The sequence below is a fragment of the Pseudogymnoascus destructans genome (genome assembly GCF_001641265.1).
Source record: "Pseudogymnoascus destructans isolate 20631-21 unplaced genomic scaffold scaffold_2, whole genome shotgun sequence".
Lineage (NCBI taxonomy): Eukaryota > Fungi > Ascomycota > Leotiomycetes > Thelebolales > Thelebolaceae > Pseudogymnoascus > Pseudogymnoascus destructans.
The window spans coordinates 549,182-563,982 of NW_020167521.1; the positions used below are offsets into that span (position 1 = coordinate 549,182).

At 48.9% G+C, this 14,801-nt stretch overlaps 6 protein-coding genes across 6 annotated transcripts; 1 reads left to right on the plus strand and 5 right to left on the minus strand.

Annotated features, from left to right (window-relative positions):
• Positions 1-694: 694 nt before the first annotated feature.
• On the minus strand, positions 695-1,442 carry VC83_00812 (uncharacterized protein; the record flags this gene model as incomplete). The annotated part of the gene is made up of 1 exon (XM_024464499.1): positions 695-1,442. One exon carries the CDS (start codon positions 1,440-1,442, stop codon positions 1,113-1,115), a length of 330 nt encoding a protein of 109 aa, XP_024327918.1. The 3' UTR covers positions 695-1,112.
• Positions 1,443-2,509: 1,067 nt separating this feature from the next.
• VC83_00813 (uncharacterized protein) lies at positions 2,510-3,320 on the plus strand (the record flags this gene model as incomplete). The annotated part of the gene is made up of 2 exons (XM_024464500.1): positions 2,510-2,611; positions 3,225-3,320. 2 exons carry the CDS (start codon positions 2,510-2,512, stop codon positions 3,318-3,320), a joined length of 198 nt encoding a protein of 65 aa, XP_024327956.1.
• Positions 3,321-4,189: 869 nt separating this feature from the next.
• VC83_00814 (uncharacterized protein) lies at positions 4,190-5,048 on the minus strand. The gene has a single exon (XM_024464501.1). The coding sequence runs from the start codon at positions 4,943-4,945 to the stop codon at positions 4,538-4,540; it is 408 nt and encodes a 135-aa protein (XP_024327957.1). The 5' UTR covers positions 4,946-5,048; the 3' UTR covers positions 4,190-4,537.
• Positions 5,049-5,659: 611 nt separating this feature from the next.
• On the minus strand, positions 5,660-6,849 carry VC83_00815 (uncharacterized protein). The gene is made up of 2 exons (XM_024464502.1): positions 6,573-6,849; positions 5,660-6,507 (listed from the first exon to the last, which is right to left on the minus strand). Exons 1-2 carry the CDS (start codon positions 6,765-6,767, stop codon positions 6,055-6,057), a joined length of 648 nt encoding a protein of 215 aa, XP_024327958.1. The 5' UTR covers positions 6,768-6,849; the 3' UTR covers positions 5,660-6,054.
• VC83_00816 (uncharacterized protein) lies at positions 6,850-7,996 on the minus strand. The gene has a single exon (XM_024464503.1). The coding sequence runs from the start codon at positions 7,553-7,555 to the stop codon at positions 7,064-7,066; it is 492 nt and encodes a 163-aa protein (XP_024327921.1). The 5' UTR covers positions 7,556-7,996; the 3' UTR covers positions 6,850-7,063.
• Positions 7,997-11,550: 3,554 nt separating this feature from the next.
• VC83_00817 (uncharacterized protein) lies at positions 11,551-14,298 on the minus strand. The gene is made up of 3 exons (XM_024464504.1): positions 13,700-14,298; positions 12,926-13,618; positions 11,551-12,865 (listed from the first exon to the last, which is right to left on the minus strand). The coding sequence occupies exons 1-3, from the start codon at positions 13,850-13,852 to the stop codon at positions 12,086-12,088; spliced, it is 1,626 nt and encodes a 541-aa protein (XP_024327922.1). The 5' UTR covers positions 13,853-14,298; the 3' UTR covers positions 11,551-12,085.
• Positions 14,299-14,801: the final 503 nt, after the last annotated feature.

Here is a 14,801-nt window from a genome sequence, read left to right on the forward strand (position 1 = left end):
TAGTAAAGTAGAGAGGGATACTTACGTCGATTATAGCCTCTCACAGACAGAGCGCGGGTTAGGACAAGCCGTGAGCATGGAATATTAAGAATGCGTATTATATTTGTATATGGCATACGCCTATTCGTGCGAGATGAGGCTATAAACTCAATAACCTCTTGAACTTGCTCATCGGATAGGATAAGTGGCCTACCCGAACGCTTCTTCAGAGTTGGAGGGCCCTGGCAAGCATACCAAGCCTGCCGTTCCGTGCAGCCAATATAGGCTGCAATTTTTTGGAACTCCCAATCTAGGGAGCGTAGTAGTGCGCAACGAAGCCGCTCATCGCGAGTAAGATGAGGCATTGTAGTTATTGAAAGAGTATGAATTTCCTACATATAAAATACAATAGTAGGAATTTTGACGCGTTAAAAAGGTACAAACAAGCCTACGCGTACCCATGCTCCAACCCATGCCCAACCCCCGGTCATCTCATGACCCACTCACAAAACTTATGAACAACACCTCCGTACTTATTAGGCTGACTTTGGGTTGGGCTGACTTTGGGTTGGCCGGCCCAACCGTAAACTCAGCCCAACCCAAAGTCAGCCCAACCCAAAGTCGTCCAATTCATGAGCGGGCCGGCCCAACCGTGAACTAGAAAAATCGTGGTTAGACCGGCCAGTTCATGAACCAGCTCAGTTCACGATTGGGTCGGAACATATTTTTAAAGCAAAAACAAATTAAAAAATTGTTAATAATAATACGAGATAACTTAGAGTTACTTGGTATTTCAAAGGATAGATATTTATTTTACGGCCTGCGAGGGAACGCCAATATGATGGTGAGACACGGAGGGTGGCGGGGTGGGTGAAAACAAGGGGGTTGAGAAGGGTATATATTCCGATACAATTAGACATGGCATAGTTCATGCGACAGTGCCAGGCAGTGCAGGATGACGGGAATTAGTTGAGAGAAGCGAAGATTCAGTTGAAGATGAAATGTTTTTTGGTGAACGAAGAGAACCGGAGGTTGATTTGCACGAGGAAGAGAGCTGTATGCGAAGATAAAAAACTAGAGCTGAGACAGTTTGAACGGCAGGCGCGGAAAAGTGTGAAAGCCGAGTCGGAGTGTCAAAAAGAGCTATCTTGGGTTCCAATCTTGAAGCTGTGCACAGCACCGTATGGCTTGGGTGAAAAGACTTGCCCTAGAGGGTCCTGCATCCAGCTATCTGCGGGCGTTGGCTGCAGATAGAGCGGGGCGCGAAGCGGTCTACACAATAATGGGAACGACGACGGCGGTGATGAAGTGGATGATGTATATGGAAGTGTCGTGGAATGGGATGCATGGAAATGAAAGTGACACTCTGACGACTTGTCGGTTGAGCCTCCATCAAAGAGGCGATAAAAGAAGCGTTTCGTTGTAGGCATTGCGGTTGGTACATGTCGGATGTTGAGTATCATTGCAATAGTCTAGACCATGGTATTGGGGGGGGGGTGCGGCAGAGCACATTTGGTACCAGTCATGGTATGGGTATTATAATGTTTGATATCGGATTGTTGACGAAGACAAAACAGGAATGGTGGAGGGTTATTTAGAGGCACACTCAGGGGCATATCAAGGGGAGAGACAAGGAGCGAGTAAGTAGGAAGGGAGCGAAGGGGATTGGGATTGGGAAATCGGTGTAGTAGGGGAGTTAAGGGGTGAAGGGGGGATAAAGGGGGCGACGGTTAAGTGGCAGGGGGGTTTATAGGAATTGAATTGAATTGGCGTTTCAATCTGATGATGATAGCGACTCATCTATCGACTGCAATGAGCCCGATGTGATCGCACGATTAGGCCTGGTTTACGGTCTTTTGGCAGTAGCATTTCACGCCCCATGGGGTTTGGGTTTTCAGACTTAGAAATTTTGCAATTTCGCACTTCCTATGTCAGGCCCCAAGACAAGATTTCTTCATGGGCTCAGGAGCATGGAGGCAAGCTGAACACCATATTGATAGGTTTGGATGCTACGTTTAAGCAAGCAAAAGGTAAATTCTTAGAACAATTAGAGGGCCATCTCAAGGTATCTATGACCAAGCTGTACACTCCGGAGCAGATTTTGAAAAGGGAAAAGGAGGTTGACTGCCAACTCTCACAGAATATGGGGGATCAACTGAGTCTAAAAATCCGGAAGATTAGCATCAATATCGAGGGATAGATTATGATAGGTAAAGCTGAAATGGCCAATATCTGTCTCGGTGTAGCTAATTAATTATGTGGACGCTATGAGGCAGATCGAGCGAACCCCTTACCCTCGCTCGGCGTGTTTAGACTGCGTCATAAGGAATAACGACCATTCCACTCGCCATGGTGCCACTTTCTGAACTTCATTGTTTGTAAGAATTACATGTACACCTTGCAACGACTCAGCCACGACCCTGGCTATGCATCCATCCACAGCCACCAACACTGATGCGCCAATATGTACCTCTCTAGAGCAGGACGTAAAGTGATGCCTCCCTCACGCAGTTATTCCGCATCTGTCGCCATGGACTCTCATCTATACGAGACTCTTAACGATGTCGCTAGTACCGCAGGCGAGAAGGATGGCGACAGAGTGCTCATTGATGGAGAGGCAAAGGAGGGAAAGGTAACAGGAGTAGAACTCGTTTATCGCCGGGGCAGTGCCTTCCTTGGCGTCTGGTGGTTTTTTACTTTCTTAATGCTGCGCGCGACTAGGCAAAACGTCGTTCGATGAGGATCGTGGCAAGGTCGAGGATGCACTAGGGTTAAAGCGGTTGTTATGACGATGTCCCCAGAAGTGCCTCAGTTGCGATGTTAGGCTTGACTGTTTCCATGAGGGTCTTGAGCGACTTGTCGGCGGTGCTGGTCCTATGGCCTGTTCTTAGTATATGCTTCGGATATCTGTGCTCCATTTCTGGTTACTCCTAAGCCGATCCCAAGGGAGGCCTAACCCCTTATCAATCCTTACTAACTACGGACAGCTAGTTAGGAGCACTCTAGGAGTTGGCAGTCGTTAGACTAGCGCGAGATATGATAAGGGGACTGACACTTGATAGCCGTCATAGGATTAGGCGTTGCGAGTGGCGATAATTAGGCTCTACTCCGTATGACTGAATCATTAGCATGGGGGTCCCCATGGGCAATAGTGGTGATAGTGACATTCTGTAACTTCATCCTTAGTGGTCATATCTTGCGTCGTTACCACACTTTCAACGTATGGTCAACTAACCACGAACTAGCATCCCGCTCCCTCAACTTCCTCCCACATCTCCTCGCCGCATGCCGCATGCCGCATCCCGCATCGCATCCCGCATGCCGCATCCCGCATCCCATAATATATCTCAGCCCATCAGGTAGTATAATAACCCATTATGTATACTACAATATAAGGCGAAAGCCGCAGTGCACTATAACTTTACGGCTGATTCATTGAATCGCCAATAAATCTGCCGAGATGCTTGGGTGTAGTAGATCTGCCGCGATCTCCCTCACCGGCGATGCGCGACGACGCCAGACCCATAATTAATTCTCAATGGGAGACTCTCACGATCCAAAAACCAGCCCTAAACGATCTCGGATGGGTCCAACGGTTTTTTCAATGCTTATCCCAGCGGCAGTCCAACACTGCCTTTCAAAATTACTGCGCCGTTAGCAGCCTTGCCGTCTCCCGTCGCCATTCCTGTCGCTTTAACCACTATCCCTGTCGTGACAGTGCTCAGCCGTCGAACCTCGTCCCTTTTCCCTTTTCGCATCCTGTAAAAACCCCGCCGTCACAATAGTTGCAGATTATTACACCTGATTGATTAGATACTTTCACAAGACAGTTGATTGGGTTGTTTCGGAGATCTTGAGTGATACGTACAATCAGGAACAACACTACTTCCATTCTGATGTCATTTTTGTGGACAGAAAATGTGGCGCCTTGCCACACATTTCTCAAAAAATTTCACATATTCCATAATAGAAATAATCATTAAACACTAGACATCAAAATGGGGTTCATGAGCGGAAAGTCAAACACAGACGCCATAGAGAGGTACGATGGCAATGCAAATGCTATGCTGACAACAGCGGCGAGAAGGGTCTCAGGGCCGACAATGAGCCCACAACCCAACGCCGACAACAGCAGGCGACGAGTCTACTGAGCCTGTCACTAAAAAGCACATGAAAACATACATGGGACTTTCTGGCCGAAAACTCAACATTGCAATCTCCGTCGTTGCGACAAATGGATTTCTGCTTTTCAAATTCGACCAAGGTGTAATGGGTGGGATCATTACGGACCGGTCTTCAACGTTTATTTCCTAACGACAAAAGATAATTCTACGGTACAAGGCATCACGACTGGAATTTACGAGATCGGCTGCCTTCTTGGCGCTATCTTCATTCTCATTTTCGGCGAGTGGCTTGGCCGTAGCCGAGCCTGTATCACAGGTGGATGGGTTATGATTCTCGGGGTCATCATCTAGGTGGCCTCGTTTACTGGACATATGCCCTTTCTGCAATTCATGGTTGGACGAACGATTACCGGTGTCGGAACGGCATCAACACATCAACTATTCCCACATATCAGGCCGAATGCTCCAATCATCGAACCGTGGTCTCTTGATCTGTATCGAGGGGCGCTACGATCGCGTTCGGAACTATCATTGCTTATTGGATCAACTACGGTTCTCAGTTCTCCGATAACGAGAGTGTTCACTAGAGATGGCCCATCGCTTTCCAGATTGTATTTGGTCTCTTCCTCTCTGTTGTCATAGTGTTCCTTCCAGAATCTCCTAGATGGCTTCTCAGCCGTGAGAGATACGAGGAGGGCGAAAGTGTGCTCGCCTCCCTCCATGGCAAGGACACTCATCACCCCGAGGTCCAGGCGCAGAAGGCTGTCATCCTCGACTCGATCCGCGCAGCTGGCAAGGGCGTGAGCTTCCCCAGTCTGTTCACTGGCGGCAAAACACAGCATATGCGTCCATTGTGTCACCGATGAACCCCCGGGCTCGTCTAACAGTTCTTTTTGACTGTTGCCATAGTGGTTCTGCGATCGAACTTCCCTTTGTCTATCGACCGAATTCGGCAGGACAGGTTAACTTCGTCGACAACGTAAAGCAGGGTATTAGCCTTGCTGCATCGGCTTTTAATCTCCTGTGCTAAAAAGATCCAAGGTGCCCAGGCCCTCTTTGGAGGAGCACAATCTTTCTTTGCTTCTCTGCACCATCAAGGTGGTGGAGGTCCCACCAACTAGAATGGCCTGGGCGAGGAAACCTTTGTCGAGGATTGAAAGAATGAGGGGAAGGATATTTGGATGTTTAGTGGATGCGCTGATAATCAGACGTCGGCCGATACAAGCATTGCGGGGGCTGCAACAGGTTCGTTAACGTGTGGTCGGATCATCGAGTCTGTTAAGGAAGCGCCCGCCTGCCGTGCTAGTGCTGTGGCGACTAGAGAACCCGAATCAGAGCTATGTTGAGGTAAGTCCTGTTTTCTTAAAACAACACTAGCCCTTTACAAGTAGATGTCGTCTGACGACTTTATAGATCCTTCAAAATACCCGACAACTCTTGGCACAGAAATATCAACAGATCCCTCATTTATCTGTAGGCGGAGAATATGACCTACGCCAAAGAGTCTCTGTACTATACATCAATTTTATTTTACTAGGACAGTGAACTAATTGTGGCTAGTTTTGAAACATCTTCTTTTAAGTAGAGACGAACAGATTCAGGGTTGGTTTTATATCCGCGATGTTTTGAAGACTTAGAGGTGTAGGCATATGCTTTATTTTATAAAGCATAGGCCTACACCTCTAAGTCTTGTCCATACACATCACTCCTACATCCTCAGGCCAGCTACAGCCAGCCCCAGCTAACGCTGCGCGTTATGCACACCCCTAATCCTTCCACGTCACAGTCTTGGTAAGCAGAAACTCCTCCAGCCCCTGCGCCGCATTGAACCTGCCCCATCCGCTATTCCTCACGCCCCCATGCGGCAACACCGGCTCATCATGCACCGTCATGCTATTAATATGCACAGTATACACCCACCCACTCACTCACACCTCCCCAAGGACAATACTCACCCCGATTCCAGCTTCTTCGCAAGCTTAAACCCCCTCCTCAAGTCCTCAGTGAACACAGCAGCCGAAAGCCCATAGCCCCCACTGTTCGCGACCTCCACCGCCTCCTCGTCAGACGACACCACTCTGCACGCCGCGAGCGACGCGAACAATTCCTCTAGCCAGAGGGGATCCTCGTCACCTGCGCCGCCGACGACGACAGGTGCGAGGCGTATGCTCGATGCCTTTTCGTCCGATTCGGCGGCGTCGACGGAGCCGTGGATGAGGTGCGCGCCGGCGGCGAGGGAGGACGTGACAAGGGCTTGGACGCGTGCTTTTGAGGCCGCGGAGACGAGGGTGGGGGCGTCAGATGGCGGGGCGGAGGAGAGCGCTGATTTGAGGGCTGCGAGGAACGCGGGGGCGATGGCGGAGTGGAGGATTATGCGGTCGGTGGACATGCAGATTTGACCGGACTGTAAGTGGTGGTGGTTAGCAATAGTTTCACTTGATTAGTTAACCGGGAGGCGGGGGTTGTTACGTTTAAGAAGGCCCCTGCGATGACGGATTGCACGGCGATGTCGAGGTTAGCATCTTCGCATACAATGGCGCTGTTCTTCCCGCCTAGCTCCATCAGGCAGGGCTTTAGCTGCATCCCCGCTTCCTTTGCGATGCGACGCCCGACCGAGATGCTGCCTGTGAAGTTGATCTTGCGTACAGCAGGATGCGCAATCATAGCGTTGACGACAGCGGGCGCGTCGGCAGGGCGGCAGGAGACGATGTTCAGGCAGCCGGCAGGGAGGCCCGCATCGGCGAATGCGCATCCAATGGCCCAGTAGCAGCGCGGGGAGAGGTGGGACGATTTCAGCACTGTGGTGTTACCGCCGGCGAGGGCGGTGGCGGCGGAGCGGATGCCAAAGACGTAGGGCGCGTTCCTGGAGACGGGGGGGAAAGCATAGGATCGATAGCGAGCAGCGGTGTTGGGGGGCGTCAAACGCGGGAAAGGAAGCGGGGATCTAACTAACCAAGGAACTATCCCGAGGATGACACCCATGGGCTCCTTATACCGATGGCGCTCTGGCCCTCCTCTTCCACAGTGGGCACGCTGCCGCAGACGGAGGTAATGCGACCTGCGACGTCGCGGAGCATCTTGATAGCGAGGGGCACGACGAAGAACTGCGAGGCGCCCACGTCGGCACCCATCTCCGTCCGCATGATTTCGGCATTGGCCTCGGTGCGCTCCTCGAGGAGGTCGGCTGCGCGGAGGAGGATGTCGCGCCGCGCGGTGGGCTTAGTCGCTGACCAGGCGGGGAAGGCGGCAGATGCGGCGTCGACGGCGCGCAGGGCGTCGGAGGGGGTGGCGGAGGTGCTGGTCCAGAAGGTGGTGTTGGTGTAGGGGCTTATTACGTCGAAGGTTGAGGGGCCGGTCTCCTCGATGCCGTTGATCCAGGAGGGGACGGCGATTTGCGAAGGTGCATCGCCGTTAGTGTCATTTGATGCCATCTCGGTACCGTTTTGTAGCATGGCGTCGGTTTCGTTCTCACAGGTATCTCCCAAGTATTGTGTTTTGGCATCCTTTGATGCCAAGTTGCCATCAAGGTCCACTTTCAAAACAATAGTGCACTATGGTACACAAGACTACGTGTAACGTCTCCGCAGCTGTCATACAGTATTATCTCGTTAAGTCGATACACGATTAGTCGGTTTTCTAGATAACTCGATAACTTTCTTGGGATCCTTCCATTCGTCATACAAATCACAATACACACAATATTAAGTCCCTTTTCCGATTATGGACTTAAACTAATTACTAGACTACTTTTAGAATACCTTCAAAATGCCTTCGAAAAAGCTCTATTCTATGACTCTCGAACAGCGAAAAGCCCTCCGAACCTAGCATCGATCTCACCATCCGAAACCTACACAAAAGGCCACTATACAGTGGTTCCTTAAGCAATACAATCATTGACTTAAGCCAATCTACAGTCTTAGAATCCCTTAGCTCTCGATTTTCAGACCTTGATGATACTCCTAATACTCTGGAAACAAACAGCTCTAAAGCTTAGCGTCGCTACGCTATTGCCTAGCCTGAATTAGAAGCTGCTCTTTACCACTAGCAAAGGCTTATTAAAGAGCGTAGCGGCATTACAACTATAGAAATCTTATAATCAAAGGCGAAGATTATCTAGAATCAGCTACTATAATACCGTAGACTACCTATGCTAGAATTTAGCTACGGATGGATCGTAAAGTTTCGACAACAGCATAATATATTATATCGAACTCTATATAGCAAAGCTAGATCTATTAGTGTCACTATAGAAGAACAAATGAAGGCTATACAAACTATTATAGGGGAGTTTTTAGAGGACAATATTTATAACATAGATAAGACTAGGCTTTACTAGAGGATGAGCCCTTTAAAGGGCTTTATAACACGATTAATTCTAGGACAGAAGAAGGACAAAGCACGCATATTAGTAGCCATTTGTGTTAATGCTACTAGAACAGATTGATTGACTTCCTCTTTGGTTTATTAGAAAGGCTAAAAAGCTTTAAGCTTTACTATACGTTAATATAGGGGCAATAGGTAGGGTTTAGAGGTGGAATAAGAAGGCTTACATGAATCAATTTGTTATGGTAGATTAGCTAAATGCTTTCTATACTCATATTAGTACGCCATGTTCTATACTGCTTATAATAGATAACTTCTCAGCCTATATTGCTACAGTAGAATCGACGCCTCCTCCTCTAAACATATGACTTATCTAGCTTCCTCCAAATGCGACCAGTTGCTATCAACCTCTTAATCAAGGTATTATAGCCTCTTTAAAAAGCTATTATCGTTAGCAATGGCTCGAGTTCATGCTTAAATCTTTTAGCAACAACCTAGATCTAATCAAAACAATAACAATACACTTTGCAATTCGCTAGCTTATTCGATCATGGCATCATGATGTTACAAATACAACTATTTACAATTGCTTTTGAAAAAACACGATTCTTTTATGTCTAATACAGCTTCCTATACACCCACTTCCTGTTCTAAATGACTTATATACTCAAGGACAACAAGCTGGTTATATATTAGACGCTATAGACCTTTCAAACTTTTTGAATCTAGTAGAGGAGGGAATACAAGAGGTAGAGGGAATATAAGAGGTAGAGGGAGGCTTAGATGAGGACACAATTCTACAGGAGGTGATGGCTCTATATATATACAGGTTTCTAATGCTTAAGATGATGATGATGAGGAGCCCTAGCGTCCTATGCTCACTACAAAGAACACTGTACAAGCCCTCTAAGTTCTGATTAAGTTCTTAGAATCTGAGAATAGTGGCATCATGGATCTAGTATCATTTTTGCGCTCTTTAGAGCATGTAGAGAGGCAATTAGTAGCCAAACAGGCTAATGACTTAGTTTAAGGCACGTTAGATAGATGGATGGTTTAGCTAGGGGGCTACTTTAGGTCTACTTCAGATCACTTTCTAACTCAATATTACTATAATTGATATATTTATACATGACCAATTACATTGACTTAACGAGATAATACTGTAGTGTCATGTGAAAAAAAAAGGAGGTTCAAAGCTTAGGTGTACGTAGAGTGGTACTTGGTGGTAGGATTGGCCCTAAGACCAGTATAGGCCTTCGTTGTTACAATATCAAGTGCGCCTTGCAGCTCGAGTGGGGGTTCAGGGGTGTGGGGAGCTTTCCGGGGTTGGAGCGAAGTTTTCAGTTGTGGAGTGAATTCTCAGAACTAGTCTCGCTAAAGAGAATTCACTCCACAACAACATAGCTGTATATAGATTGAGCCACTGCTAGAGTGCTCCTCTTCTCTTTCCTTTCTTCTCTAGATTGAGTTTAATTCATAATACCCAACTGGCGCCCTATGCCTTGGTGAACCATGACATTCGTCCCCTATAAGCCATTTAGCAAGAATACTAGCAATTTTACATAACTTAACTTATATGGAGATTGGCTCAACCCAGCCATGTGGCATGCTTCAAGGGGCCTTGTACCTGATTAAAATCAGGATTAAAATCAGTAGCCCCATGCCTCACATAGGTATGTATAATAAGGGTCGGACTGGCGAGAACGGGTTCTATATAGAGGTGTTGTTTAAAAGTTTTGTTAGTGGATCCAGAGATGGTAGGGGGTAAGGCAAGTATTAGGACATGGGTACGTGTAGGCTGCATTGAAATTCTTCCTATAGTATTTTGTATGTAGGAAATTCATACTCTTCTATAACTACAATGCATCACCTTACTTGCGATGAGCGGCTCTAGTGCTCTGTCCACTCTCTAACTCTAAATTAGGAGTTCTAGCAAATAGCAGAGAACCTAGGCTGTACAGAGCGGCATGCCTGCCATAGGCCTCTAACTCCAAAAAAGAGGTCGGGTAGGCTACTTATCCTATCTAACAATCAAGTTGACGAGGTTATTGAGTTTATAAGCTCTCCTTGTCAGAATAGGCATGTGCCATATACGAAGGTTATAGAGCTTCTAGAAATTCCATGCTCGCGGCTTAACCTGGCTCTCTTAGTAAGAGAGTATAATAGAAGTGAGTATTCCCATCTATCTACTACTATAAATACTAAAAAGATCTAGGGATTGCTATGCAAAAGCCAATTATTTCAGAGATAAATTGACGAAAGTGACTTAAGTGGGCCATTACCCATAGAAGCTAGATACGGAATGACTAGGACAGAATCCTTTAGACCGACGAGACGTGGGTGACGGGTGGGCGTCATATTCATACGTGGGTAACCCAGAAAGCAGGGGAAACGTGGGATGATACGTGTGTTGTAGACAGAGTACAATGGAGGAAGTGAGAAAACCCCCTATTTACTATGGTATTTACTTATATATCTCTAGAGGTTGGATGTTCTAGGGCTGTTTCTTAGATGCTCTCGGGAAGGGTCCTACGCTCTTCTAGGAGAAGGAATTTGGGAAGATTTTACCTATATGGCTCATACTATCCCTCTGATTCACGGCTGGCTACGTATGTATCCAGGCCTTACATTAATGTAAGATGGAGCTCCAGGTCACCGAGCGGGTGCTACGATTAAGGTTGAGAAGCCGTGGCATTTACCCTATTGAATGGCCCCCGTACTCACCGGATCTCAACCCGATTGAACGGGTATGGCATATTATGAAGAATTATCTACAAGATAATTATCTAGAGCACATGTCCTACGACCATGCGTGCCCATGTGCTCTAGATAATTATCTACAAGATAATTATCTAGAGCACATGGGCACGCAGAGCTTGATGCTCTCATTAACAGTATGCCTACCCGTATGGCAGCAGTAAATGCTGCAAATGGTATGCACATGGAGTACTAGGCATTTAGTATAGATTTATATAGTTAATTAGGTAGCTATTATACTCTTTATTCTACAGAATTCATCACTCTCATTCTCGAGTCACCGCGTCGTATGAGAATCGGTACTTCGGCCAGAATTGCCAAGCCAGCCTACGCAGTGGGGCCCTGGCCGGATCCACTGACAAAACTTGTGTCTAATCTCACCACGTCTCCGCTACCTAAAGCTAACAGGCGGCTTGTCTTGGTTCGCAGCGGGGCTCAGGAGAGGGGAGGAGGTGTGATGGGATGGTGGATGGATGGGAGACAGGGGTTAGGTTTGCTAGTAGAGGGCGGTGCCTCGGAGGTTCTCCCGAAAGGGGGTATATGCGGGACCGGTTGGTCTGATGTTATGAGCCACTGCGAGTCTGGTGTGTAGTGTGCCCTGCGGCCTTGCTGCGGAGTTGCAGCTCTGTAGCTTGGTAGCAGGTATGGCAGGTATGGCTACATAAGTAAGAGGCATGGGGCTTGCATATATACAGCGTAATAAAGGGGTGCACTTATCAGCATATATTCTTGGTGAGGTGCGAGTATGAGGGGTATAGAGTAGTATTGCGTCGAGCTGCATTATTTATGTATGAAGACTTTGGCTTTATTTGCAACGGAGGTTAAATAGTATATACTAAAGCCAGTGTATATACTATAGTCTTTCACGTGGACCATTCGTAGATCCTTCTTCTAAGCAATTTTTATAATGTCGCTACGTCTACAGACCCAACAGCGCTCCACGGACCACCATCTTCCTTCTCCATAATCCTCTCACCATCCTCGGTCGCCGCAATTGTCTCACTAATATGCACCGTGAGCTTCCTCACCGAGTGCCCCTTCAGGATCACCAAGACCATCAGCACATCCACCGCCAGTACAAAAAACGCACCCATGCCCCACATCCAGCCGACGCCCACCGCCATCTGCCACTGCGTGATGATGAAGACGCTCATGAGCCCAAACGCAATGCGGTACGAGTTGAGCGCGACGCTGGCCTCGACGGGCGTGCGCAGGAAGCACTCCACAATGTAGTTGTAGCACACGGGCAGGACAAGCAGTGCAGCGAACCAAATCAGGAAGCTCGCGAGCGCAAGAACCATGATGTGGAGGTGTAGCTGTAAACCCGCGCCGTAGATCCCGAGGCCGATGGGGAGTAGTAGGCCTGGGAGCACGGCGTTGGCGAGGCGGTACTCGGGGTGCCAGACGCCGCCGCGGCGGCGCGCGACCCAGAGGGGGATGGCGTCGTTGAAGAAGTACCCGTAGGCTTGAGCGCCGAGGATTCCGATCCAGGCCGTCATGGTGAAGAAGGCGAGCTGGAGCGAGGAGAAGCCGTAGCCGCCGGCGACGACGGGGGGCATGAGGTAGATGGCGAGGGTGGAGGCTTGCATGATGGGCAGGCCGAGGGCAACGAAGACAAAGGTTCCGACCGCGAGGGTGATGGGGGCGATTGTGATTTGGAGGGGGACGATGGCGCGGCGTTTCTAAGGGACTGTAAGTGGGTGCGGGGGGGGGGAAGTTGAGGGGTTGAGGAGGGGACATACGAATTCAGCGAATCTTCCGGTAGGCTGGGTGGCTGAGCCGGGGAAGAAGGTCGCGACGCGGTTAGGGAACCAGGACTTAGGCATTGGGGCGCGCCTTGGGACGCTGGGGTCGCGGCTGAAGGTAGTGTCCTCGACGAAGAGGAAGACCAGGATAATGGCTCCCCCAACAGGCCCTAGGGTCCACCAGAAGACGTATTCCCACGGTTTGGACTCGGCGATAAACCCACCAAGAGTGCCGCCACCGACGACGGCAAAGATGATCAGCACCTCGAAGATGGCAAAGGCCTTGCCGCGCTGGTGCAGAAAGAACATGTCCATGATGTATCCCGTCCCCATGATAGCGGGGATGACGCCGAACAAGCCACAGATGAGGCGCGAGATGGTGAACGGGATGAAGTCATCTGGGCCCGTCATGTTCGCTGCCCAGATCTGGCACGCAAAGGTGCTGGCGAGACTCCAGAGGATGACTGAACTGCGGCCGACGACGCCGGCAAATGGCGTAAACAAGAACGGACCAGCCATCCAGCCAGCGAGCGCGGCGGCGACGGTGTTGAGCAGGTCGGCCTGCGTCTTTCCGTATGTCGGGATCTGGAGGACGAAGGTGAGCTGGTTGGAGTTGGGCGACATCTGGCCCGCGAAGCCGGCGAGGCAGATGCATGCGAAAATAATGATCTTCTTCCGTATAGGCCAGTTCTGTGTCCGAGTTCAATATACACACTCTCAATGCTTCACGCGCGCAGACGATTGGAAGTCCGCGAGCTGGATCTCACTTACCAGCGGGTCATCCTCATCGTCGCTTGGCTGCGGGATGAGAACAACGTTTTTGCTGCTCCTCTTCTGCATAGTATCGGGGGACGCGTGAAGCTTCTCTGGCGACGGCATGTTGTCGTCTGACGCAGAGAAGTTGTCCTGTGTGAGAGAAGACATGGTGGTTCAACTCAACTTGCAACGGCCCGAGGACCGACGCCACGGGACGGGGGGAACGGTTTCAGGGTAGCGATTGGGATTAATTTCTCATCCCTACCGCCCGTGCTGTAACTTGTAAGGCCAGTCTCGGCGTCGCATGCATCGTGGCTGTTGGATATGCCCGGAAGCGATACAGATAGGGTGCAGTGAGAGTGTTCGAGAGAAGGGATTGGTAATGAGGCAGCTGGGCCCTTGGTTAGTAGGATCCAACATGCCATGTAGAGTCTGTGTACACCACTCACACCACTCACGCCACACTAAATGGTGGATTCTTCGGTGGCGTTTGGCTATCATCCTTGCTGAGGGTCAGGGGAGAAGCCGGGGGGACTAGGCCACTTCAGAAGCTGCTCCGAAATGATGCAGCATGGGACCCATACCCTACTAGGTACGGATTAGGAATAGACCAGTAGTATAGAATAGAGTAGCCGTATTAGGCAATATAAAAACCATTGGATTGTGATATCTACGCCTTCTAATCGTCGTGAGTAACTGTTATAATACTGTAGCTGCTGTAATACTGTAACTATTCCCATATCCCCATCGACATGGTGAAAATCCAGGGTAGGTACTTACCCCGGATTCTTATTACCATACAAATTAGCTGGTAGAGCCCAACCCCCCTGAAGTACTCTTTAATGTCCCACTATTTGATCGATGGGAAAGTAGATATAACATTAGCTACCCCTTTAAATATACAGTATATGAAGCTAGGATATAGTAACGCTTCTTCTATATTAATTTATATATATAACTTATAACTATGGATTCTAACGCTGGTATAGAGCGATATCATACTAACTATATACTCTACGTAGGTGATGGACGGTCACGAAACCCTACTCCGTGTCTATGGTGATCCAGCATATAAAGCAGCGTATGGAACTGCTTGTCCATGGACTCATCCACAAGG

Bases quoted from the DNA above. Each gene is read 5' to 3' on its own strand.
- VC83_00817 (XM_024464504.1), bottom strand. From the start codon at position 13,852: ATGTCTTCTCTCACACAGGACAACTTCTCTGCGTCAGACGACAACATG. The intron at 13,619-13,699 runs GTAAGTGAGATC...ACTCGGACACAG, and splicing joins ACGATGAGGATGACCCGCTG to AACTGGCCTATACGGAAGAA. The intron at 12,866-12,925 runs GTATGTCCCCTC...ACAGTCCCTTAG, and splicing joins CCGGAAGATTCGCTGAATTC to AAACGCCGCGCCATCGTCCC.
- VC83_00815 (XM_024464502.1), bottom strand. From the start codon at position 6,767: ATGATTGCGCATCCTGCTGTACGCAAGATCAACTTCACAGGCAGCATC. The intron at 6,508-6,572 runs GTAACAACCCCC...CACCACTTACAG, and splicing joins TCGCAGGGGCCTTCTTAAAC to TCCGGTCAAATCTGCATGTC.
- VC83_00814 (XM_024464501.1), bottom strand. From the start codon at position 4,945: ATGCTGTGTTTTGCCGCCAGTGAACAGACTGGGGAAGCTCACGCCCTT.
- VC83_00816 (XM_024464503.1), bottom strand. From the start codon at position 7,555: ATGCTACAAAACGGTACCGAGATGGCATCAAATGACACTAACGGCGAT.